Below are 24,415 nucleotides of genomic sequence, written 5' to 3'. Positions count from 1 at the left end.
CCACGGTTTACTGCAAGAGCGTTTATAATAGTGAGAGACAGGAAATAACTAGCTTAGATACCCACTAGAGATTGGTCCATTAAATGATGCTGCATTGAGCATCGATCCACAGAGGGAGTATTTAATATTATTTTGTAATTAGTATAAATAGTTATGTAAAAATGATTGTAATATTACGTAGTTAGAAAACTGCAGGTTACAAAGTAGTTAGTACAATATTTCAGATATTAAAAAATCCCAAAAAAACTCCCCAAAATTCAGAAAATGGTGTGTTAGAAAATAAAATTACAGATAATTTTGATTTTCTGCTATTTGATTCCCTGTATTTTCTAATTATTCTATAATAAATATGTTATTTTAACAATAAGTTATATAAAACCAGAAGCTGATATTGGATAAGATACTTATTGTTACTCAAAAATAATAACAAAAAAATGAAAGCCTCACTTTGGTGACTTGGAAAGCAATTTAATGCATTTTGGAAATAATTATTAAAACATCAATTGCTGGGCTCCCTTAATAACAGAAGCAAGAAAATATTAGATGGGAGTAGCGTTAAGAGAAATAACTGTGGATCTTTGGTCTTACTGCTATCTCTCTAGACAATTATCAAATGAGGAATATTTTTCTTATGTTGATACTTTATGGATGGATAGTAAAGTCCTGCCTCTACCATTTACATATATTGTTTATAATATGGAAATCACTCATTCAGCAATTACTTATTCAGCACTTACAATGCAATGTGGAAGGCTACATCAATACAGCATATTCTTGTAGACTTTCTTGAAATGAAGTTTAATAGATAATAATGTAGTTATCCAAAGCAGATATTTGCAAATACAAATGTCTCTCAGTTCTGGCTGAGAATAGAGGTATTAAAATCCTTGATTTGGCATAGGGTAGGAAAAAGTGAAGGAGAAGATTAACTCTTGTGAGAAGACAGGTCTGATAAAGGTGATCCTGAAGAAATATATCCTCCAATGTTTCATGCAGAATCAAGACAATAATCTTCAGAATAGAGACCACCATCTAAACCAAACATGAAATCTCCCAGTAGAAAGAGATGTCTTCACTACCATGGAGCGTGAGAACCTGCTTCCTACAGGACTGTTCCCATTCGGGCCCAGTAGAACCACAGGGAGGGCAAGATCCAGAGAAAAGGAAAAGTTCTCTTCATGCTCCCTGCTGCTTTCGGACTCAGATCCCATTCTGCTTCCTGTTTCCAAGTCTGAACAATGCTAAATCAACAAGCCACAGCATGACTTTCCACTTGTCCTGACTCATTCCTTATCCCTTGAAGCCAGTGACAGAAGTGAGACCAGAATCTCCAACTGCCTTGTTTCATTTTAGTTTCAAAACAATGCTAGGAGGTAGCTAACCCGAAGATGAGGAAAACACATTGTGAGACAGGGCAAAGCCCAAAGCCACCCTGTGAGATAGGGGAAGCATCAGAAAGTGACCCTGGATCTTCTGTCTCCTAATAAGAAAGTACAGGGTCATGGTCAAGGGGGTGAGTTTAAGAGTCTGATATACATGGATTCAAGTCCCTGTTCTGCCACTAACTAGCTCTAAATTTTGGCTAAATCAATGTGACAGGATCACTGTAACGACTACATGATATTTTTAAAAATGCTTATTCCAGTGTCTGACATATAGTAAAGACTCAGCAAGTGGGAAAACTTATTCCTATCTTGAAAGAAAGGCATGCCACTGAGAGTATCCTGAATATAAAAAGGCAAAGATGAAAAGGAATCAGTGACCCTTTTAAGCTAATATTCCACGAGCCTATAGAAAAATGCTCTTAATGTGAAAGGGAAAAAAGCCAGGAGAAATGGGATACATCTGTCAACCAAGTTTTTTTTAATGGAGTTACTAACTGGTGACTAAATATAAAAAGGATGAACAATAACAATGATTGGGTAAAATAAATGGATCACAGCATCAAGGAATGTGGATAAAATTAGCTCCAAGATCCTAAACGCAGGCGTGAAAAATATTTGAGGATCATTTCAAGGTTAACAACCAAAATAAAAACCAACTGCTATGGAAGCAAAAGGCAAGCCTGATTCTTCAAGTGAGAATCTAGTACATTACAAAATAAAATTCAACTCTTTCTGCATATCAGCACCCCTGAGAGAGAATGTTTGCAGAAGGGAAAAGAAAATTACACGTTTCCCAGGAATACAGGAGTTTAAATTTGAAGGTCAATTTATAGGATCCTTTATTAATGGACCTTCCTACAATGGAGGAAATGAATTAGTTTATCTTTCAGGCAAAGGAGACAGAAGCCAACAAAAAGAAAAAGAAGAAAAAGTGATGCATTGTATTCAGTAAAGGTCCCCAAAGGTCAAATTTGGTAGCATAGTGGCAATCATCAAAAAATCAAAAAGGCTCATAATCACACATATTGTATGGAATTAAATTGAATTAACTGAAGAAACAAGGTAGGAAGATGTTTTTCTAGGGGGAAGTGCTTTTAAAAATCAATTTGCTCTAAGACTCCAAACAAAATAGTTCTCATGGGCTTACTGAATCTTAAATCCTACTAGCTATAAGGAATACAGGGCGGCTTCTTTTCAGACTCCTCTATACTAAATAGGGCACAAACTGCAAGAAGATTTCTCTCCTTTCCCCTATTCCACCACTGGTGAATGATATTGTGAATGAACACTGGTGAGCACCTACTAGGCTCAGCATATCTACCTGACCCTCAGGCTCAGGTGTGAAAGAGGAATTCTACTGGCACCCAAATGGGAGCATTGAGGGGTAAGTGTTCTTCACAAAAAACCTGGGGAAACTTCTCTGCACTCAAAAATGATAAAATAAAAAACAATCACCAGGGGCCTCTGATAAGTTCTACAAAACATTGGGAGAGGACCATTGATTTATTGACAGAAGCGTTTCATGATTTTAGTAAGGCACAAGGGAACATGGCGTCTACAAAACAAAACAGGCTATGAAAAGAAAAAAACAAGCCAGTGCAGGAAATTAAAGGAAAATAAAAACCACTATTAAAATTCACGTTAAAGGCAGTAACTAGTAGACTTGACAGAGCTAGAGTAAGACATTTCAACTTGAGAAATATGTCTAGAATATCAAAAAATGCATAAGCTGTTGGAATATTAAAATACTTCCATAATGGCTGGTAATAGTCCCCTCCATCCTCAGCAGTCAGGCCCTTGCAGGACTTCCAGATGCTGCACCGAAGTACAGCAGGGAGCTTCCAAACTCTGCTCCAGCACTAAGGCTGGTGTTTGTTTTAACTGTCCTGTGCAATGTTGGCTGTCAAACCAATTGTTAAATATTTTGAATAACATCCTTTGGATCTAACCCAAGAGTAAAAGGTATTACCAATCAAAAAGGAGAAAAGAACAAAAGTAATAACAAAAATAATAACTGAAGGAATTTTTCTGGATTAAAAAAAAAATCCTGGATCTAAAAAGAAAAAGTAAATAAAGCGCATGACATCTCAGGCAAAATAATGAAAAGACTGAATTTAGGAGCCGGATTCATTGTCTAAAACAAAAAGGTTGGATTGAATTGGGCCTAATCCCACATATGTGAAAGGATGTTCTGGTTTGTTGTTCAGTTTTTTTCAGTTCTGTTTGATTTTTCTTAAAGGAAAGTCAGAGACCAAATGACTAGCTAGGTGTAGTGGACACTGTGGTGGGCTCCCCCTTTGGAACCTAGAGATTCATTCTCCTACCTGCTGACTGCTGATGCCTCAGAGCTACCTCCCTCTCCAGGAACTGCCCTAAGCCAAAGGGAGGCTCCTTGCCCAAGGACACGGCCCGTCTCAGCCAACATCCAAGGACTGGTCAATACAAAGGCCTGGTCCTCATGCCTAAATTTGGGATAACTCGGAAGGGTCATCTGGAGCTCATTTGTGGGATCGACTGAGGCTTCTGCTATAACTGCATCACAGCTCATTCTGCCCACTGTTGCTTCTCTCACTCTCTCATTGGTATCGTTCCCAAAAGTACCCACCAAAAACCTTCTGCACACAGTACTCCCAATGTCTGTTTCCAGAGAGCCCAATCTGAGACACTAGGTCATGGCTCTACTGAGACCTGAGAGGCAGGAGGACAGAAAAAACTAAACACATCGACCCACTGACTAGGATCTGAGACATCACCAACGTCACCAAGATACAGGAGCCCTCAGACACCATAAGATCTCATTTTGGACTGAAGGATCATGGGGTCCAGGGAAAGACAACCAATGAACTCTTAAATGGTAACGTCAGGAAGTGAAATTCAAATCTTTTCCATACAACATGAATCTGGAAAAAATTTTCAAAAAAAAAAAAAAAAGAAAGAAAGGAAATCTAAAGCTGAGAAAGCAGTTAAATAAAAGCTGACAATCATAACAACATGATTTCACTACAGTAAAAATTAACTTTATGGAAGTTTTACATAAAATGTTTCAAAAGAGAAGGGAAGTCATCAAACTCATTTTAGGAGGCTAAAACTGGATGAGATATTAATATGCGAACCTTACTTAGGAACATATGTGCAAAAATTCTCAAAGCAGCTTGTTTTTATGAGGCTCCCTTTCACTAATGAAAAATAAGACAGTAAGTAAAATACGCATATTGAACTATAGGTTTTATGGGTGACAAAAATAACAGAGTTATATATGGATCCTTGCAATGTTTCTTTGGAAAGAATTGTAAAACAGAAAAACTCAGGCAATTCAAATTTAAAAAACAGGATAAAAATATACAAAGTTTGAAAAGACATAAAACTATCACAGAAAAAGAGAGAACACCATGCGTATCATGTTAATAAACCTGAAATTCTCCATTAATTAGACTATGTTCAGAAAAAAGTGATCAAAATCAGCTCAGCAAATAAAATGAAAAGTGAATTGCATCACGAAATTAGGAAGAAACTGAAAAGGTTGTCAAATTATTACTCCCTCAAAAAGTCAGCCCAGAAGATTTTATTATGAATCTATCTAAACCTTGCAATGATCAGATAATTCCATGCAATAGACACTCATTTCACAATACTACTACTACTTCTGCTATTACTACTACTACCACTAGCAGCTAATACTTTGGCCACTGATGCATTTATTCCTCATAATAATCCAGTGATGTGGGTACTATTAAGAAACTGAGGAACAGAGAAGTTAAATACTTTTCCCAAAGCCAGCCACACAGCTAGTACTGGTGGAGCTGAGAAGCGAATGAAGGCCGTGCTCCTAACCACCATTCACAAAGAAAGGCTGAAGCCTTTGATTAAGAACCCGATATACCCTGACGACAAAAGTTTCGTAAATTAAATGTTTTTCTTCCTTTCTAAATGACCAGAAACATTATAGCACTTATCACGTGCCAAGCACTGTCCTAAGCAAGTTACAAATGTTACTGTACTCAATCCCCACAACAACTGTGGGAGGGAGTTACCATCATCAACCTTCTGGACAGATAAGGAAACAAGCACTGAAACGTATTCCATGAAATGTCCAAGATTACACAGCTAGCAGGTGGTAACAGATCAGGGATGCAAACCCTGGCCATCTGAAGGGTTTGTATGTGGTGCAAGACTAAACACCATAAAACATGCTGAGGACAGCAGAGAATATAACTTTTAAATTAATCATAAATTACTGCTCTATGACAATCAAATATTGAAATCAAGGCATCACTTATGGAATAGGTCATTATAGGCAAACAGTCCTTAGGTGCCATTCTACAATCTTATAAACAGTCTAAACCAAATAACGCACATGACAAGCAAAGTCCCCAGGGACAATCATTAAAATCATAATCGGGACAACATTTTCTTATAAAAAATAATTATAACACTATGCATAAATTATAAATACCATTTATACTATGAGTAACAGTCATTACGACTTCATTGTTCAGTTAAACCACTGTAATATCTATTCAGCAAACATGTAAGACAAATTACTTTCTCCAATACAACTTAAAACTTTTGTTCAAGCAATTTCCTTTTCATTTTGTGGTATTAGATTAAGACCATATTAGTTCTATTGGAATTTCAACACATTCTGAGATGAGTCTGAAACATATGAAGCAAATGATATCAACAATATCAAAAAAATTTACGACAAGGACCAAACAGAATGCCTTATCCAAACTTTATATACAATATTGTACAGATATGTGAAACAGACTGTAAATACAGGTCACAGATGGACCCATATCATTGTGAAGTATACACCAAATCTATCCTGAACAATACACTTTTATTGCCTGTGGTAACAGAACCAACCAAATGAAGTTTATCTCTAATATATAAAAGGGACTGCTGCATTCCAGTTAAGTTTTGATTGTTGAGTATTAATAGTAATACCCATCAATACCCATCAATAATACCCATCAATAATATGAGATTATTATGGGTACCTGTGGCTTCATGTGATGTCCTCATTTCACTCTCTGTTCTCTCTTCAAAGTCTTCTTTGACATCATCAGCATGCTGGTCTCTGAGAAAAAATAGGTGTTTTAATATTTTGTAATAGAAACGTTTAAAGAAATGGGAAAGTGGGGGTGGGTGGTAGTGGTGGGATGAACTGGGAGACTGGGACTGACATATATACACTAATATGTATAAAACAGATAATAAGAACCTGATGTATATAAAAAAAATAAAATAAAAATTGAAGTACAAAGAAAAAGGGAATGGCTCAAAACTGCACCTCAGCAACTGTTTTTTTTTTTTTTAATTTAAAAACAAATGATACCATTAAAATGTTAGAAAGGATTTTCAGTTTTACTAAGAAGCAATTAATACTAAAAACACCTATAGGGACTTCCCTGGTGGCGCAGTGGTTGAGAGTCCGCCTGCCGATGCAGGGGACACGGGTTCGTGCCCCGGTCCGAGAAGATCCCACGTGCCGCGGAGCGGCTGGGGTCGTGAGCCATGGCCGCTGAGCCTGCGCGTCCGGAGCCTGTGCTCCGCAACGGGAGGGGCCACAGCAGTGAGAGGCCCGCGTACCGCAAAAAAAGAAAAAAATAAAACAATAAAATAAAATAAAAACACCTATAAATGTTCATTTTCCTCATTATCAATTTTCATTTACTTTTTATTTATTTTTTATCTTCATTTACTGTTCAGAAAGATTTTAAAGCTAAGAATGGTATTAAGGAAGATTTTAAAGCTAAGAATGGTATTAAGGTTAACTTTCTGGAAAATGTGGCCACTGAATATTTCAACTTCAAATTGGGACATGTATCCATGAGGAATTTTACTTGTCCTGTATGGTAAGACTACAATTTTAAGTAGGAAAATGGTTTTAAAGTCCATACCATTTAATGAAGTCACTATATACTACTCAGCTCCAGAATCTGAGATTGAGGCTGAGATTGCCCAGGAGAATCAAACTCAATTCTAGGAAGGTTTTCCTGGCTTAATCAGGTCAAATTCATAGGCTGAACTGATTCCACCTCTTTCTCACCAGGAATGAACTAATGCTAATCTAACCATGCCAAGAATGCTCTAAAGTGGAATGGACCCATTCCAATCCTAATTCAGAGCTTTACCCTGAAGTCAGTGACAAAGATGGCTTTAAAGGAAACCAGGCACAGGCTACTTATATTTTCTTTAAAACTAAACTTCAAGGATTTAAAATTTTTAACCTAATGTATTCCGTTCTCAGGGTTCAAAATAAATCCTTTATAATACTCTATAATACTCTGTACTTATGATGTTCTGTTGTTTCAAATGCTGTTACCTTTACAAATATATCCTTAGTTTCTTGAAGACTCAGACCACACTTCTGTTCAGTGTTAAGAAAAGGGATATTACCTTTGAAACCAAATATCCCAACAAAATATAAAGGAGTTCTATAGTCTTAATTACCAAGGCACTAATTTACTCCCTTTTTGTAACAATAATAATTTAACACAATGATGCCAACACAGTAAGCATGAGATAAATAAAATGTTCACTAGTTCTTAGAAAGATCATTTCCAGGGACACATGAAATTTCACTGGAATCTGAGCTCCCTGGCTTACTTCATACTAAAAACAACTTATCACAACTGGTGAAGAATACTTGCTTATCTGAGAATGGGAAGAATCATCGTTATTATGCAATAAAAATTTTTTTTCCAAGAGAAATCAATTAATTACTATGGGGGCTCTTACTCCATAGAAAGTGGGGAGATGGAGGTAGAGTGAAAATAAGAAAATTGCTGATAACTGGAGAAAGGGCACTAGTTGAAGTGATAGTAGAAAACTGTCTTCTCTGTAAAAACAGTGTTGAAGTTAGACTTGGTAATTACAACATGTTAAAATCAGCTTATTATGCTAAAATTAGCTTATGTGATCTTCTGAATTTGTTTCATATTAAACTGGAAATAATAACCTTTGAGCCCACACATCTATCCCAGTAAGTACTGTGGCCACTGAAATAAGTGGTTTGTGGATGGCTATATTAATAGTTATTAGAAACAATCACACATCAGAGTGACATAACTTAAAATTGGCATTTTTCAGAGTCAAAGAAAATAAATTCCCAATTAATTACTGTAGATTGCCTAAAAGCTTTAGTGAATGGTTAAAAAAAAAACAAAAAAACCCCCCAAACAAACAAAAAACCAAACTGAGCCCAAAGGCTAAAATTATATCTTAGAATTTTCTGTATATTTCATTTTTCATGATTGAAACTGTCCACTGATAATTAACAGTTACATGTTTGTGGTTTCAGTAATGCATATTATATTTTCCTTTAAAGTAAACTTTAGTAAACTAAAGCTATAAGACCTAAGTATGAGGAAAGTTCTTCTGTATTCTTATGCCCAAATACAATGCCAATGACTTATTTTATGAAATGTAGGAAAAGAATCATTTTCTAGGAGGGAACAGAGATAGAAAAGGAAAATAAGATGATTGACCCCAAAAGTTTCTTCATCCTAAATGTGCCATAATCCATTGCTGAAGAGAAGCACAAAAGCAGCCTTCTGCTTGTATATTCATGTTCCTTCATTATAGAAGCATGTTCAGTTCTTACTTTCCTTACTTTAACTCGTGATATTTCATTAAATTTAACCCATATAACTTGGGAATATATACAGATGGATATTTATCTTCACCGAAAAACAATTCCAATGCAGGACTCCACAAGAAATGTTCACTGAATGTTTTATTTCCAATCAATAAATTGATTTTGCTAACTCCTTAAAATTAAAAGTGACTAAGCCCCTTTGGGTTCTGATGCTTCCTTTAGCTAGAGGGTTGGCAGGGTGGGGTCAATATGAATAGTCTTTTAGAAGGGGTATTACGAAACAGATGGATGAACAGAACCCCTGAAGGAAACAGAATCCTGACCAAGCACATCCAGAAATGTGGAAACAGTATTAATAAGAAGTAATAATAAGAAAACAATATACTTAAGAACATATTATGCACCAAAGATTGGCCGAGTTCTTTACATGTCCATTATTTCATAACAATCACTGAAAGAAGGTTCTGTTGTTATATCCACTGAAACTTAAAGAGGTTAATCCCAAATTTTCAGGGCAAATATAGCACCAGGTCTTACTGACACCAAAATCTATAATTAGATTTAATTATTATTTGTTTTTTTACCCTTGTGTTTTTCCAGAATACAGTACCATATCCTTGTTACATGCAGTTAAAGGGAACTGGCCTTCTGGTGTCATCATCTTATTTTCAAACTGTCTTTTATTGATAAGGTCAGGAATGAGGAATCTGACTCACTAATATTCTTACTTGTTTTATATTTTATTTAAAATAAAAGTTACTTTCTCAACTGGGCAACCAATATTTCTCTCACCTATAAGGTTAGAAATTTCACTGCTAATTCTCACTGAATAGGTACTGTGATTAATTTCTCTGTGCAAAAATGAAATGCTTTATCTAGGATATCGACTTCCCAAGCAAAAAGTTATTCTAGCTGCACAGTCTTCCAATTATACACAAAACACGTTTATATCACAATGTCAAAACTCTGTGATAATACTGTAACACTCTGAAACAGAGTGCAAGATATGCTTGTTGACAGATTTTTTTTTTAATGACAACTAAAAATATTTTTGTTGTATTTTAATATGACAATTTTCCTCTACTTTAAAACTCCTTTATCTTCTCCTCTTGATCGACATTTTTCATTACCAACAATTTTGTTTAGGAAGGGAATACAAGCTGATTAGGCACAGGGGAGTGTATCGTAACATGGAGAAAGCAGCCCAGCAGTGGTGACGCTGATGGTCTTTGAAAGTGAAGAGTCCTGGTTCAAATTTCAGCTCTGCTACTTACAAGTTCTATATGACCTTCAGCAACTTACTGAACTTCCCTAATCCTCAGCTGCATCTTCTGTAAAACAAGGATAATAAATCCTTTACCTCACAGGCTTTTTGAGGACTGAATAAAACGATGTATAGGAAGTGCTTAGCATACAGCCAGACACATGTAAGTAGGAGCATGATAAGTGGCAGCTATTACTATTTAAGAATTACTTATATTTTAGGATAAAATTATCTACTGACACCTATTTTCTTTAAGTAACCTGTTTCCCTCAAGTTTTAAAACAGCCTTTAGAGTAATGGTTATGAGCCAGCCTACAGTCAGACTGCCTAGGCTGCTACTTACTAGCTGTGTAACCTGTAACCAAGAGGTCTGTCTGCTGAATGGGGATGTAATAATAACGCCTACCCCGCATAGGCATTATGAGGGTTAAATGATCTAACATAGCTAAAAGCACCTAGAAGAGTGTCTGGAACACAGCAATTTCTCTTGGGATTTTAGAATTTTCAACAACCAATTTATTTCAGCATTTCTTTAGCTTGAATTGAAATATGATCATAACTAAAATCTTACTCAACAATACTCTTTAGGCTTTTAATTAAGACAGTGGAATACACTCAAATGGAAAAATGTTTTCTTTTTGAGTCAGCATTCTCTTTTTCTGTGTAATTATGTGTCATGCTTTAGATGTCTTACTATCTTACTCAAATGAGATTTGTGGTAAATATTAGTGAAACAAACATTAGAAGAGTAAATACATAATAACAGGATCGCATTTGAATGCCAACAGCTGTTTCTTCAATTTTATTTTTCATTTAAAAACAATCCCTAGCCCGTTATGTTTCAATCAGTCATCAGTTTGTTAAAAATAATATTGAAACAATATGAAACAATTCTTTTGCTTCAGTTCAGGGATTGCAGCCAGCTCTCTGACTCCAGCATGAGTTTGGCTTGGCTCGTACCTTAAAACCTCCCCATCCTTCTCTTTCCAGAAGAGCTTATTCTAGTCTCACAGGGGCTTTGTCAGAGCTGCAGAGTACCTGTACTCCCCAAGAACAAGTGGGGACACAGTGAATGTACAGAGAGCTATAAAAAATGTAGGGTTTCCTATTTTGAATGTTAAAATGATGTCTCTTTGCATGCCCCCAGCATTTGGAAAAAAAAATTCTGGGCTGAGGTCACTCACAGGTAAAAAATCAGAGAATGGGAATCTCAAGGTTGTATGTTAGAGGTACTGTAAAAGAGAACCTGAACTGTCTCCAAAATGCCCCCTACAAATAAAGAGAAGACTGTGCTTTATGGCTTCAGGATAAGGAGGTCACCATCTTCAAAGGGATTCGGAAAAGATGGCAAATAGAACCAGTGCAATTAAAACTTCCATGTCTATAGGTAACATTCGAATAAAGAGTTTTTATAATTAAATCCCTTTTGAGACTATACATGAACAATAGTTTTAATAGAGTTTTCATAAACACAGCCCAGGAGAGATAAGCATAGTTTACTATTTATCTAATGACTACAAATAAAACATTTTGATTAATAAGGCTATTAAATTAAAATTTAGCATAAGGAACATATGTTAGTGAAGAAAGGGATATAATGAGTAAGTAAATAACAGTGGATGTTATCAAGATGCCAAGGAAACTCCCCAGTAAAATGAATTCATCAATTAATTAATCAGTTCTCTTATAAAATGAAAAGCCCTAACCAATAAGGTGAGATCTGGGACATAAAGATCAGGTAGCATAAGAAGAGCAGGACTGCACTGCTTTCACGCTGCTGTCATAGGAAAAAGAACAGATATCATTGCTTTTCTACTATTTATACAAGAGTCTCCTGAGTCAAGAATAAGTGCTATTCAGGGACAGAAAATCAGACTCTGTTACAATATTGTTCTAACAACTTCCCGGGCATCAACAGTAACACAGTCATCTCTTCCTTACACTCTGAATGGTTGCCTTGTGTCACAGCCGTTGGCATCAGGACTGTGAGTGTTTTAACCAAAACCCAGCTTCTCCCTGGTGCACACAAACAACTACATAGATTTGACTCAGATTCCCAAGAACTGGAATATTTGAAAATTTCCACAGCTCCTAATCCATATCTGGCAGCCCATCAACAAAAGGGGGGAAGAGGCTTTACAATAGGCAGGGAAGGACCAATCATTAAAGGAACTTTCTGAGTGTCAACATCAAGCCCTCAGGACCAGAAAACCTTAGGAAGCAAAACAAAGTTTCTGAAGAGTCCTAATTAACTTTTGTAATCTTTTAGAACTTCTGGCTCTAAATTAATTTTATACTACTAGATTTTACAGTTTTGCAAATAAAGAGATGTATATATGCTTATAGTTCCATATTTTATGTTAGCCTGTATTCCCATCTGTTTCACAGGGCCCTTCTCATGGGGTACAGATGGGCAAATCTGATTCATCCTAAATATATGAATTAGATTGAAGCTGCAATTCCTGTCACTGCTCCATGTAATTCTGAGAGTACAAACACTAGACCTACAACCTGAAAAGCTGTAGGTTTTAATGGCCTATAAAGAAGTGAATTGAATTTTTTCATTGGATATAGGTTAGTAATTACCTTTGCCTTGCAAGGTAATACAAGCATTAGCAGGTATTTTTAAAATGCTTTATTGTACTTCTGTGGTTATCCCTAAGCAGGCATAAACAACATGGAACCTTAAAACATGATGTGGTTTTTAATTGCGATAGCACCTAATTTAGAAACACAATTACAAGCACCTCTAGAATATATTGCATGAGTACAAGACTATGTGGGATAGACGCCGATGTTCTCTATTTGGTAACACATTGTGAACCATTACTCCGCAAAAGGGTCTTTATATTCAGTAATGATTCTCAAGGCCTGGTTTATAGATCACTTGCATCCAATCACCTGGGGATGCTTGTTAAAAATGAACTGGGATGCAGCTTACATTTTCTGAATCAGTATCTCTGGAGATGGTACCTCCAAGGCTGGATTTTAACAAGCATCTGATACTTCTGATGCAACACAAAGTTTGAAACCCACAGGTTTTATACAGCTATACAGAGAAAAATAAACTTTCTTTTACTCAGCTGTAGACACATAGAGACTTAAGGTTATTGGTCCCCAGGAAAAGCTCCTCCACTGATTGGCAGAGCCCAGACTAACCACCTTGCTGCCAGCAGCACGGCAAGGGCAGAGATGAGCTGCTGCTCTCCCAAGTAAGAACATCTCACTGAAAGCTCTAGATGCGGCACAGACACTTCTTATGCGTCTGATGAATGAATGGATAACTGGGAGAGGATTACGTCCTCACATTTCTATCTAAATACACACTGGGAATTCATTCATCAGCTGACCACCCATCTGACAAGTCTCTGTAGGAAAATAGACCCACACATTCAGCACACCCACAAAAGGACTCAAGGTAGAGCCCTCTTAATGTGAGGCAGAGCTTCCCAGCTAGGATGCCCTGACCCTTGGGTACCAGTGCTCTGAGATACTGTTCCTGTGGCCCCAGCTCTTGACAGCCAGAGGCAGCCCTCTGTGTCATACAAATGTGGTCATTTCCGCAGTACCATTTTCTACGTGGGCAGGTAGTTAAACAACAGTTTGGGAAACACTGCCCTAATTTACACAAGTGTAGGTATGTGTTTGGGGGATTTACCTCTTAGATATCCAGTGTGGGGATTTTACAAAGTTGAGAAAGTAGGAAGTTGTACTGGAATAAAAAGAAGGTTATGAAGCAGTTGCCTCTTAGGCTATGTCACTGATAACATCTCCGTTGAAGGCTGGTGGGTGATTCATGGTGGCCTTCCAACCTCACTGAGTGCCAGGTAGTGTGCTCGGTGCTGAGGGCGTCTCAGAATCACAGAAGACGTGGCCTCTGCCCTCATGGAGCTTATCATCGAGCAAAGTACACAGACTCAGAGAAAGTATTTACACAGAAGTGTCAGTTGTGTTGGGATGTGTGACACAAAAGCGTATAATAATGAGGAATCTGACCCACAGTCTGGAGGATCAGATAAAGCTTCCCTAAGGAAACGGGAGTTAACCTGAAGCCTGAGAGGTAAGAGACTCGCTAGGAAAGTGTAGGAATGGGGGTTCGAGGTAGAGACAAAAGAATGTTTGAGGACCAAGGTGGCTGAAGCATTAAGTTTAAAAACAGCCTAGTAGAGGGCTTCCCTGGTGGCGCAGTGGTTGAGAGTCCACCTGCCGATACAGGGGATGCGGGTTCGTGCCCCGGTCTGGGAAGATCCCACATGCTGCAGAGCAGCTGGGCCCGTGAGCCATGGCCGCTGAGCCTGCGCATCCGGAGCCTGTGCTCCGCGGCGGGAGAGGCCACAGCAGTGAGAGGCCTGCGTACCGCGAAAAAAAAAACAAAAACAGCCTAGTAGAGAAAAAGCTGGAGAGTTCGGCAGGGGCCAGATAACACTGGTTTTGTAGGCCATGTTCAGAATTAGGGTCTTAATTCCAAGGGTAATGGGAAGTTGTGGAAAATTTTAAGCAGGAAGATATACTCCCAAGTGAATTTTTTAAATGCAGACTCCTAGGCTCTAGCCTGAAAGATTCTGGCGGCCTGGGCTGGGCCCTGTAATCTGAATTTTAGAGATCTCAGGGAATCAGACGTGGAGTCAGGTTTGGGAAGCATTGCTATGGAACACTGGTTGTCCATGGGTCTATCCCAAGCAGGTGGCCTGTGAACTGGCCCTTAAAATACCATTTATGGTATGGAAAGGACATACATATTCCTTGCATTGTTCATTTATCTGGCCCTATTATGTCTGCTCCTGGATCACAAGCAACGCCAGCATACTTCATTCTGGGGACTGGCTGGCATTTGAAATGGGTGAATGGGCTGGTGCAGCATTGTCAGGGCTTGGCCCATATCTCCTAGCCACACGCTCCCCCATTCAGTGCACAGCGGCCGACTCCTACCTACCTCTCACCTGCTCTGCCTTCCCACAGGATTTACTGGGGCTCTGACCGCTCTGCCTGCTGTGCGGCAGGGGACGTGCTGGGGAAATTAACTCATCCTTCCACCCCTGGAAGCCTAGCTCCGTGACCGAAGAGGAACTCGTGTTTTAAAATAGCTCAGCTCCCTCATCCCTATGGTGGGAAAACCTGAGATGTGTGTTTTACACAGCCTCCCACAGTGCCCCCAGCAGGGCTGTGTTCCCGCTGTCCACAGTGGTAGCTGGGGTGACAATGAAGCTTTTACTGGCTGCCTTTCCTTCCCGGTCTCACCTCTCCACTCCCCTAGTGGCGTTTTCCTCACCTCTCAAATAAACCACTTGCCGTCAAATCTCTGTCTCAAGGTCTGCTTCTGGGGGTGCAACTGTCTCTTGCTGTGCCAAATGCCTTTTTTTTTTTTTTAAAAAAAAAGTAGAGTCTGGCAACCAATTTTTAGCAAGTTATTAAGAAGGATGCAAAGAAAATGTGTTAAAACCTGACTGGGAAATTCCATCTACGTGAGCAATGATTATGGAAAAAGAGGAGAGACCGTAATCTGACATTATGAGAATCATCTTGTTTGAGTACTCTCTACTCAAAGTTTAACCTAGGAATATTAAAAAAAAAAAAAATGGGCCAGCCTTACTTTGCTCCTCTGAAATAAATATTGTGAAACAAATAAGCAACCTATTCCTCTTGCAACAGCACTAATAAAAACTAACATTTATTGAGGGCTTATTGCTTATCAGTCACTGTTCTCAGAGCTTTGCACAGCTCACGATTTCATTCTTAAGTCCAGGTGAAAGAATCAGTGATCAAAAAATTTTATGTTTGCTATACACACTACTATATATAAAATAGATAACTAATAACGACCTACTGTACAGCACAGGGAACTCTACTCAATACTCTGAAATGGCCTATATGGGAAAAGAATCTAAAACAGAGTGGATCTAGGTATAACTAATTCACTTTGCTGTACACCTGAAACTAACACAACATTGTAAATCAACTATACTTCAATAAAAAACTTTTTTTAATTTTAAAAAGGGAAAAAGTAATTAAATATGTTCATACAGATTCACTTAAAGCAAAGAAGCCAGATGACTGCAACTCTATTAATTCTACATTAAATCAACCATCCTCAAGCCGTAAGATGAGGCTTCTTTGTTAACAACCTTTCATTTGTTAACATCTGCTGTGCTGCTACCCCATGATCATTTATATCTAAAATACCACGTATCATTTTGATTGTTGTTGAGAACTAGTGACTGCCTGGAGAAGAAAAAAAATAAAATAATCTGAAGCCAATGTTTTAAAATTTAAAAGAATAAAATCTATATTTAGAAAAGTAAATAAATCGATGTTATTTTGGCTATTTTGGAAATGTTGTTTTTATTCATAATGAAGTGCTTAGATTGAAATATCATGATGTCTGTAATCATTTCTTAAAAATACTTAGCATAAAAAGTAAAGCAAAAAAAAATCTCGGTCAAAAATGTTCACCTTAAAAAGTCTGGGATCATTAAGGGATTGTCTCCCTCATGTTTCCTTCGACAACGTATAACTAATCAAATCTCTCCGGTTACTACTAGCCTCCAAATAAATAAATAAATGAGTCAGAATAAATAAATAAAATAAAAATAGTTAACCTGGAAAGTTGAAGACGAGAAGAAATCTGAACAAAGTCTTCAAAACCATGAATAACATAACGCTCATTTACCAAACCCTGGTACCCCTGAAGCAATTTAACTTTAACACAAATAAGTGTAAATATTAATTCACAGAGAAGTAATGGCAAGTTAAAATTCACTGAATCGAAAGACAGTATGGGCTAAAAATCTATGTAAAAATTATTTAGATATCAAACATGTGCCATGGATTACGATAGAAACCTTAAAATCTCTAAGACTGTCTCCTTAATGACGGGTGATGACGTGAAGAACCATGCTCACATCCTCACAGAAGACAGATCCCTGGAATCATTAGAGCCACTATAAACGTCACTCTTTTCTAGAGATCAGACTTGTGGTTACCAGAGACAGGGGATGGGGGAGGGGGAATTGGAGGAAGGCAGTTAAAAGGTACAAACTTCTGGTTATAAAATAAATAAGTCCTAAAGATGTATAGCATGATGACTACAGTTAACACTGCTGGATGGTGTATTTGAAAGCTGCTAAAAAGTAGATTCTAAAAGTTCTCATCACAAGGAAAAAAACATTTTTTTCTTTTTTTCTGGATGTACGTGAGGTGATGGATGTTCATTTACTGTGGTAATCATTTCACAATATACGTAAGCCAAGTGATTATGTTGTACACCTTAAACTTATACAGTGCTATATGTCAATTATATCTCAATAAAACTGAAACAAAAAAATTACTCTTTTCTTAAAAATATTTCGAGTTAAAAAGGACCACAAAAATCATCTAAACCAACTAGGTCTTTCTGCTGTGAGGAAATTGGACCCAGGTATCCAGCCCAGAGCCCAGAAAGTTACTGAAAAGCCTGTGAGATGAAACTGCTAGCCCTTCAGAGTATCCTGTTAAAATTGTAAACAATACCTCAGCTTTTGAAATCTAAACTTCAGATATTCTTACCTCCTTGTGAGTCAATGAACTCTGTTTCTGCAATTATTACTATGTGAATTAGTACTTTATTTGTCTTAAAGTAAATTTCCTCAAGTGATATGCCATCATTACAGGGCACTGAGTTGGGTAAATGAATTTATGTTACATTAGTCATGGTTTTAAGGATTAAAAACAAATCATCAGGGACTTCCCTGGTGGCGCAGTGGTTAAGAATCCGCCTGCCAATGCAGGGGACATGGGTTCGATCCCTGGTCTGGGAAGATCCCACATGCCATGGAGCAACTAAGCCCGTGCGCCACAACCGGAGCCTGCGCTCTAGAGCCCTTGAGCCACAACTACTGAAGCCCACGCGCCTAGAGCCCGTGCTCCATAACAAGAGAAGCCACCGCAATGAGAAGCCCATGCACCCCAATGAAGAGTAGCCCCCGCTCGCCACGACTAGAGAAAGCCCTTGCACAGCAACGAAGAACCAACACAGCCAAAAAAAAAAAAAAAAAAACCACTGTTGTTGATAATTAAAGAAGTTACAGCTCTCCCGGATCCATAGGGCGAAACTGCTTTTCTCTAAGGATTTTGATACTTTAAGTGCCATTACTCCAATAACACTGCTGTGAGCTGAGAATAAGATTTAAAAAAAATTTTTTTTAATTAATTAATTTTTGGCTGTGTTGGGTCTTCATTGTTGTGCGCGGGCTTTTTTCTCTAGTTGCGGCAAGCAGGGGCTACTCTTTGTTGTGGTGCATGTGCTTCTCATTGCGGTGGTTCCTCTTGTGGAGCACGGGCTCTAGGGTGTGCGGGCTTCAGTAGTTGCAGCACACGGGCTCAATAGTGTGGCTCGAGGGCTCTAGAGCGCAGGCTCAGTAGTTGTGGTGCACGTGCTTAGCTGCTCCGTGGCATGTGGGATCTTCCCGGACCAGGGATTGAACCCATGTCCCCTGCATTGGCAGGTGGATTCTTAACCACTGGGCCACCAGGGAAGTCCAAGAATCAGATTTATTAATTCAAATGTTCACTTGGTTCATCCATGAGAACAAAAGTTACAAAATATTAATCAAAGAACTACAGTGTCTTAGATTTTAAAAACTCTCCATAAAAGAAAGCCCCAAAACCTAAGGATCATCTTTCTATTAATGCTTTCTTTTAGTAATATCTTTAGTTAATATAAAGGCAGAGACCATTTACTTAAAACATCAAACAAAACTTGGTTCTTTACCTAATAATCCACGGAGGTTAAAACATTCCAACTCAACTCTACAAGTGATATCAAAACCAAATGACTGGGCATACAGTACAACAAATATCCTAATCATTAAATGAAATAATGTAGATGCAAGTACTTGGCATATAATGAACACTAAAAAGAAATAATATCCATTTTTCACAGGGAATCTACCATCTTCTTTGTAAAGGATGCTTTTATACAAATATTGATCCGTTCATTCAGAGTATGAATTGGCATGAAATAAAAAGGGGATTTCCAAACTTCTAACATCAAGCAAGTTCAACTAAAAGATGAACTAGTAATACGATATCCTGCCTGATTTGGACATACTTTTATAAGTACCATCGGCCTCACGTTAAGTCAGGTGCATTTTCAATAATGTACTAGAAGACATCACTACAGAACATAAATCACCTAAGGAAAAAAAATCTTCCAACTACAGTACCTCTAAATAACGCTAATATTTCCACTTTAATTACCTGGTTTCAGGAGAAGAAGAGATTTCATTTGTGTCTGCCCTTTTACTTCTTGGAAATGATGGACTAGCCGCAGGCATCTCACCACTTAAGCGGTCTGGGAAAATTCGGTCTTTATTCAAATTGATTTCTGAATAGGGACAGGTGGCAGCACTAAAACATTAAAATTTAAAAAAAACGAAAGAAAAGAACACTCCTGTTAGAGCATAATTACTTCTTCCAATTAAAATGACAAGCTAAAAATATAAAATGCAAAAATTTAACTGGATATATATATTTACATAGATTAAACATACAGTATGAAATATTTTATCTTTAAAACATAATTTAAGGGCTTCCCTGGTGGCGCAGTGGTTGAGAATCTGCCTGCCAATGCAGGGGACACAGGTTCAAGCCCTGGTCTGGTAAGATCCCACATGCCGCGGAGCAACTAGGCCCATGAGCCACAACTACTGAGCCTGCGCGTCTGGAGCCTGTGCTCCATAACAAGAGAGGCCGTGATAGTGAGAGGCCCGCGCACCGCAATGAAGAGTGGGCCCCGCTTGCCGCAACTAGAGAAAGCCCTTGAACAGAAACGAAGACCCAACACAGCCAAAAATAAATTAATTAAAACAAACAAACAAACAAACATAATTTAAGTATATTCTGATAGAAAATATGTCTTTGCATTAGATTTTTAAATGCAGTCTTTGGAAGTGTGCGATGGTCACCGAAGGACTCCCTCCTGTGTTGTCCAAGGGCAGGGCCTGTGCATATCTCTAGGAACCATCAGCCCAAGAGAGAAATGCTTAACATAGAAGGGTGGGTGACAGAGGTGGGACAGAGACAGAGTGATTGACAGATGGAGCAGATCCCTTCCTAAAGTGATCTTCCACGCCCAAGGCCATCACAAACTGTTTAATTTCCTTTATAACAGCTGCTACCCTACAAAGGAAGGAGGTTCCCCCCATTTCCTGTCTCCAGGCCCATATGTATACCTGATATCCTAGGAAAAAAAAATCAATCTGTAGCTATTCCCATCCCTAATATGAAAACGGACCAGAAGCCAACTTGGATAATGACCCACCTAGCTCCCTTCCCTTCTATCTGTGACCACTGGTTCGTCTCTCAGATTCCATGGGGGGATCACTCCTGTTATCCAAGCAAAGGGAATCTAGGTCACTAACTGTTAATTCAGCATTAAGTCAGCATACTCTTGTGCCTGGGCCTCAGCTTTCCAGTCTCCAGAAAAACTGGGCAGCCTCTATCTCAATACATAATCAGCCCCTCCAACTAACTCCCTATCTTGCCCCTTGGTTTTGTTTTGTTTTGTTTTGTTTTTTTGTTGTTTCCCGTTGCGGAGCACAGGCTCCGGACGCGCAGGCTCAGTGGCCATGGCTCACGGGCCCAGCCGCTCTGCGGCATGTGGGATCTTCCTGTACCAGGGCACGAACCCGTGTCCCCTGCATCGGCAGGCGGACTCTCAACCACTGCGCCACCAGGGAAGCCCTGCCCCTTGGTTTTTAGGAAGCCTCCTGAAATCTGGAAATGATTGGGACTTAGGTAAATTATATTAGTGTCTTGCATATTCTTTTCCTCAGGTTAGGTACTATTTGGAATGTTGATAATCACCTAGGGAAAATTTTTAAACACTGACTTTCTGCCCTCTACCAAGAGAATCTGACACATCCTCCTGGGAGGAGAGAAGAGTCTGCAAATGCTCCCAAGTGATTCTGATAATGGTCTATAAAATTTATCACAGATACCTTGTAAGCAAAAGTACAATCTTTATTTTCTTTACTTACATGCTACTTTGATATCTATGCAAAAGAGGAAAGTAAATAACATTTGATCATGTGTTGACATAAATGTATATAATGTTAACCCAACAATAACAAAAACAAAACCAGTGATATTTACGGAGCATTTACTATATATAGAACACCATGCTAAGTATTTTACATTCAGTATTTTACTTGATCTTTACAGTAACCCACAAGGAAGGCTTTTCATATGACAAACTAAGTTTAAAATGGTTAGATAACTTCACTCTTGAATTATTTCATTCATTTGATCGACAAGTATTTATCAAGTAACTACGATGTGCTAATTACCTTTCTAGCCATGGGAAACACAGTCAAAATGAAAAAGACAAGCTGTCTGCTCTCATGGAGCTGATATTCTAGAAGGGGATGGGCTATACATGATCTACATAAATAAACTGGACAACCCCACATAGTGACAAAAGCCAGAATATAACGTAAGAGAGACTGTGGGGCTGCGGGGGGGCGGTGAGGAAGGGCCTCTCCGAAGAAGGCATTCCAGGAAATGGGAAGAGTAATACAACACAGGGAAAGCCAGGCATGAGTAAGGGAAAGACAGACCAGCTAGGCTAGAGTGAAGTGATCAAGGGCAGGAGATGGTGTAGAAGCAGGCAGGGAAGTATTATGTAGGTCCTAGCAGGTCATAGTCACCAGTTCATATTTTTATTTTAGGTTCAATGTGTAGCCATTGGAGGACCTTTGAATAAAGAAATGATATGGTTTGATTTACAACTGAGAATAATCACTCAGGATTCTAGATGTGCTCTGCAGCTTTATCCACAACGAGCGGGCACAACTTGGAGGACTCCGTTTTCTCATTTGTAAAACGAAGATGACAACGACAAACATTACCACAGACTGAGCGCGTTACCCGGGCTGCGTGCTTTATTTGCATGACCTCGTCTAACTCCTGGGAAGTCACTCCTATTCTAATGCTCAGTTTATAGATGCTGAAACTGAGGCTTTAAAAAGGGAACTTGCGGGCTTCCCTGGTGGCGCAGTGGTTGAGGGTCCGCCTGCCGATGCAGGGGACACGGGTTCGTGCCCCCGGTCCGGGAAGATCCCACATGCCGCGGAGCGGCTGGGCCCGTGAGCCATGGCCGCTGAGCCTGCGCGTCCGGAGCCTGTGCTCCGCAACGGGAGAGGCCACAACAGTGAGAGGCCCGCCTACCGCAAAAAAAAAAAAAAAAAAAAAGCCTGGGCTGAATCCCAGGTCTGCCACTCTCTGATCCTGGGCACTTTCTCAAGCATTCTAAATCTCTCCTCCCACTTCTGTAAAACAGAGATTAGAACAGTGCCAGCTTTACAGAACTGCTGAGAGAATTAAATGAGATAACAGATCTAAGTGCCTCACAAATAGGAAGCCACAAAAAAAATCTTGCCTAGGATTATTATTTTAAAAGGAGAAGAGTAACACTTAACCCCTACTGTGTAAAAGACCATCAGCAAAAATAAACAATAGCATTAAAAACTCCGTAATATGCCCCATTTATGGAGGCTCTCTGCTTCCCTCAGGAAAAGCTGATGCTTCCCTCCGAGTGCTACTCATTCATGCCTCTCCAAAAATCTGTTTGTACCACACTGTTCTTAGAAGTAGGGGCCCTCTCCTCTGTACAGCCCATCACCTAACCCAGTATCTGCATACAGCAGACACTCAGTAAGTGTTTGTTCCACGAATGGATGGATGTTGAACGAATATGATGACTCTAGTTTGCAGGTATAAATCCAGAGTTACTAATTTTTTAAAACTCTCCATGGACTTTATAAATATCCTTTAAGGTTGCAGGAAGTACTCTCTGTTTTTTTCTCTTCTTATTTAATTTCACCAAGATAAACCTTACATAGGAAACATTTACTTCTGAAGGCATTAGGTATGTAGAACATTTAGTTTTATATAACTTTAGTTATCCTTTAATCTCCTCCCATTATGACCTCTCGGTAGGCCAAATGAATGAATCAACAAAGGGAAACACCATGACACAACCAATATTAATGCTGCCTTGCTAGAGACAGAATTAAGTCATCTGGCTCCTGAACATCCCTAGAAATGAGAACACCGTATCCACATCCAACTCACTCACTGATTGTTTACATTTCAACATTGAAAAACATCACATTCTTACATTTCATTGTTGAGAACACATTTCTGTTTCTAACACTTCTTAGATCAAATTCAACTATTGTAATTTCTGGAGACTCTAACAACACATGCTAGTCAAAACACAGGCTTTTGCTTACACGTTCATAAAATTGATTATTCGTGCCAAAAGAGCAACCTTCCTTGTTATCTAAGCAAAGAATGCATGTTTTGATTTATGTGGTTTCTCAGTAGATTAATCCAAGCAGAATTTTCTCGTTGTTTTCCTAAGCACAGCATTCTCAGTAAGGACAAAACTAAGCGCCAGTGAAATGAACCTTTTAAAGAACAGCCATGATGCAGCAGCTCGTCCACAAGCCTACCAAGGAAATGGAAAACAGGCTGTGACTGGTAAGGATTAATATCCTGCCAGATAAAGAGCTTTGAGTGCTGAAAAGAGAACAGCATATTCAGGGAGACTAAGAAAAGCCAGCTGAGAGGGCTGAAAAGAAGGGAATATAGGACACAGGCAGGAGCTGACACTAGTTCTCTGGATCGCATCCCTGCCCCAGAGTTATATACAGATCTGCCGGTTATGTCTGATACGTGACAAGGAAATGAACACAATGAACACGACTTCTTTATCAATGCATGGCTTCTAAGCCATGAGGTATACTTCTTCCTCTCTCATTCCAGAAAACAATGAGTCATTCTCCACTATGGTTCCAATTATACTGGTAGATTTTTTTTTTTTTTTGGATCACATTTCTCCATAACATCTTTCATGATCCTCCCCATAATTTCTCCCTTCATTTAGCAAATACAACACTGCATCTTTGAAAAAAGATTCCAGAGACAGTCACTGAAACTTTGTGAAATGGGTGTGGACCAGGTGAAGGACCCTCAGAGGTCCACAGCACACTTAGGGAAAGGCAGCCTTAATGAATGGCTGCTGCCATCAGGCAGGGGACAGGACTGTCACCACTGACCTCGCTGTGACAGGCAAACCTCTCTGCTCAGACCTACAGCACTCCTAAAGAGATTATGGACATT

The 24,415-nt window shown here is 38.8% G+C and overlaps 1 protein-coding gene across 7 annotated transcripts in view; it reads right to left on the bottom strand.

The window, feature by feature from the left end:
• Window positions 1-24,415, bottom strand: part of L3MBTL3 (L3MBTL histone methyl-lysine binding protein 3) — a 117,526-nt gene that overhangs the window by 10,716 nt on the left and 82,395 nt on the right. For all 7 annotated transcript variants that reach the window (XM_030853480.2, XM_060283714.2, XM_030853483.2 and 4 more), the window contains 2 exons: window positions 19,487-19,636; window positions 6,386-6,465 (listed from right to left, as the gene is read on the bottom strand). In XM_030853480.2, the coding sequence (XP_030709340.2) occupies window positions 6,386-6,465; window positions 19,487-19,636 (230 nt within the window). The remainder of the gene's footprint in view (window positions 1-6,385; window positions 6,466-19,486; window positions 19,637-24,415) is intronic.

Source organism: Globicephala melas, chromosome 14 (assembly GCF_963455315.2).
Source record: "Globicephala melas chromosome 14, mGloMel1.2, whole genome shotgun sequence".
Lineage (NCBI taxonomy): Eukaryota > Metazoa > Chordata > Mammalia > Artiodactyla > Delphinidae > Globicephala > Globicephala melas.
Note: the sequence above shows the minus strand (reverse complement) of the source record. Positions and strands in the feature narration are given on the sequence as shown.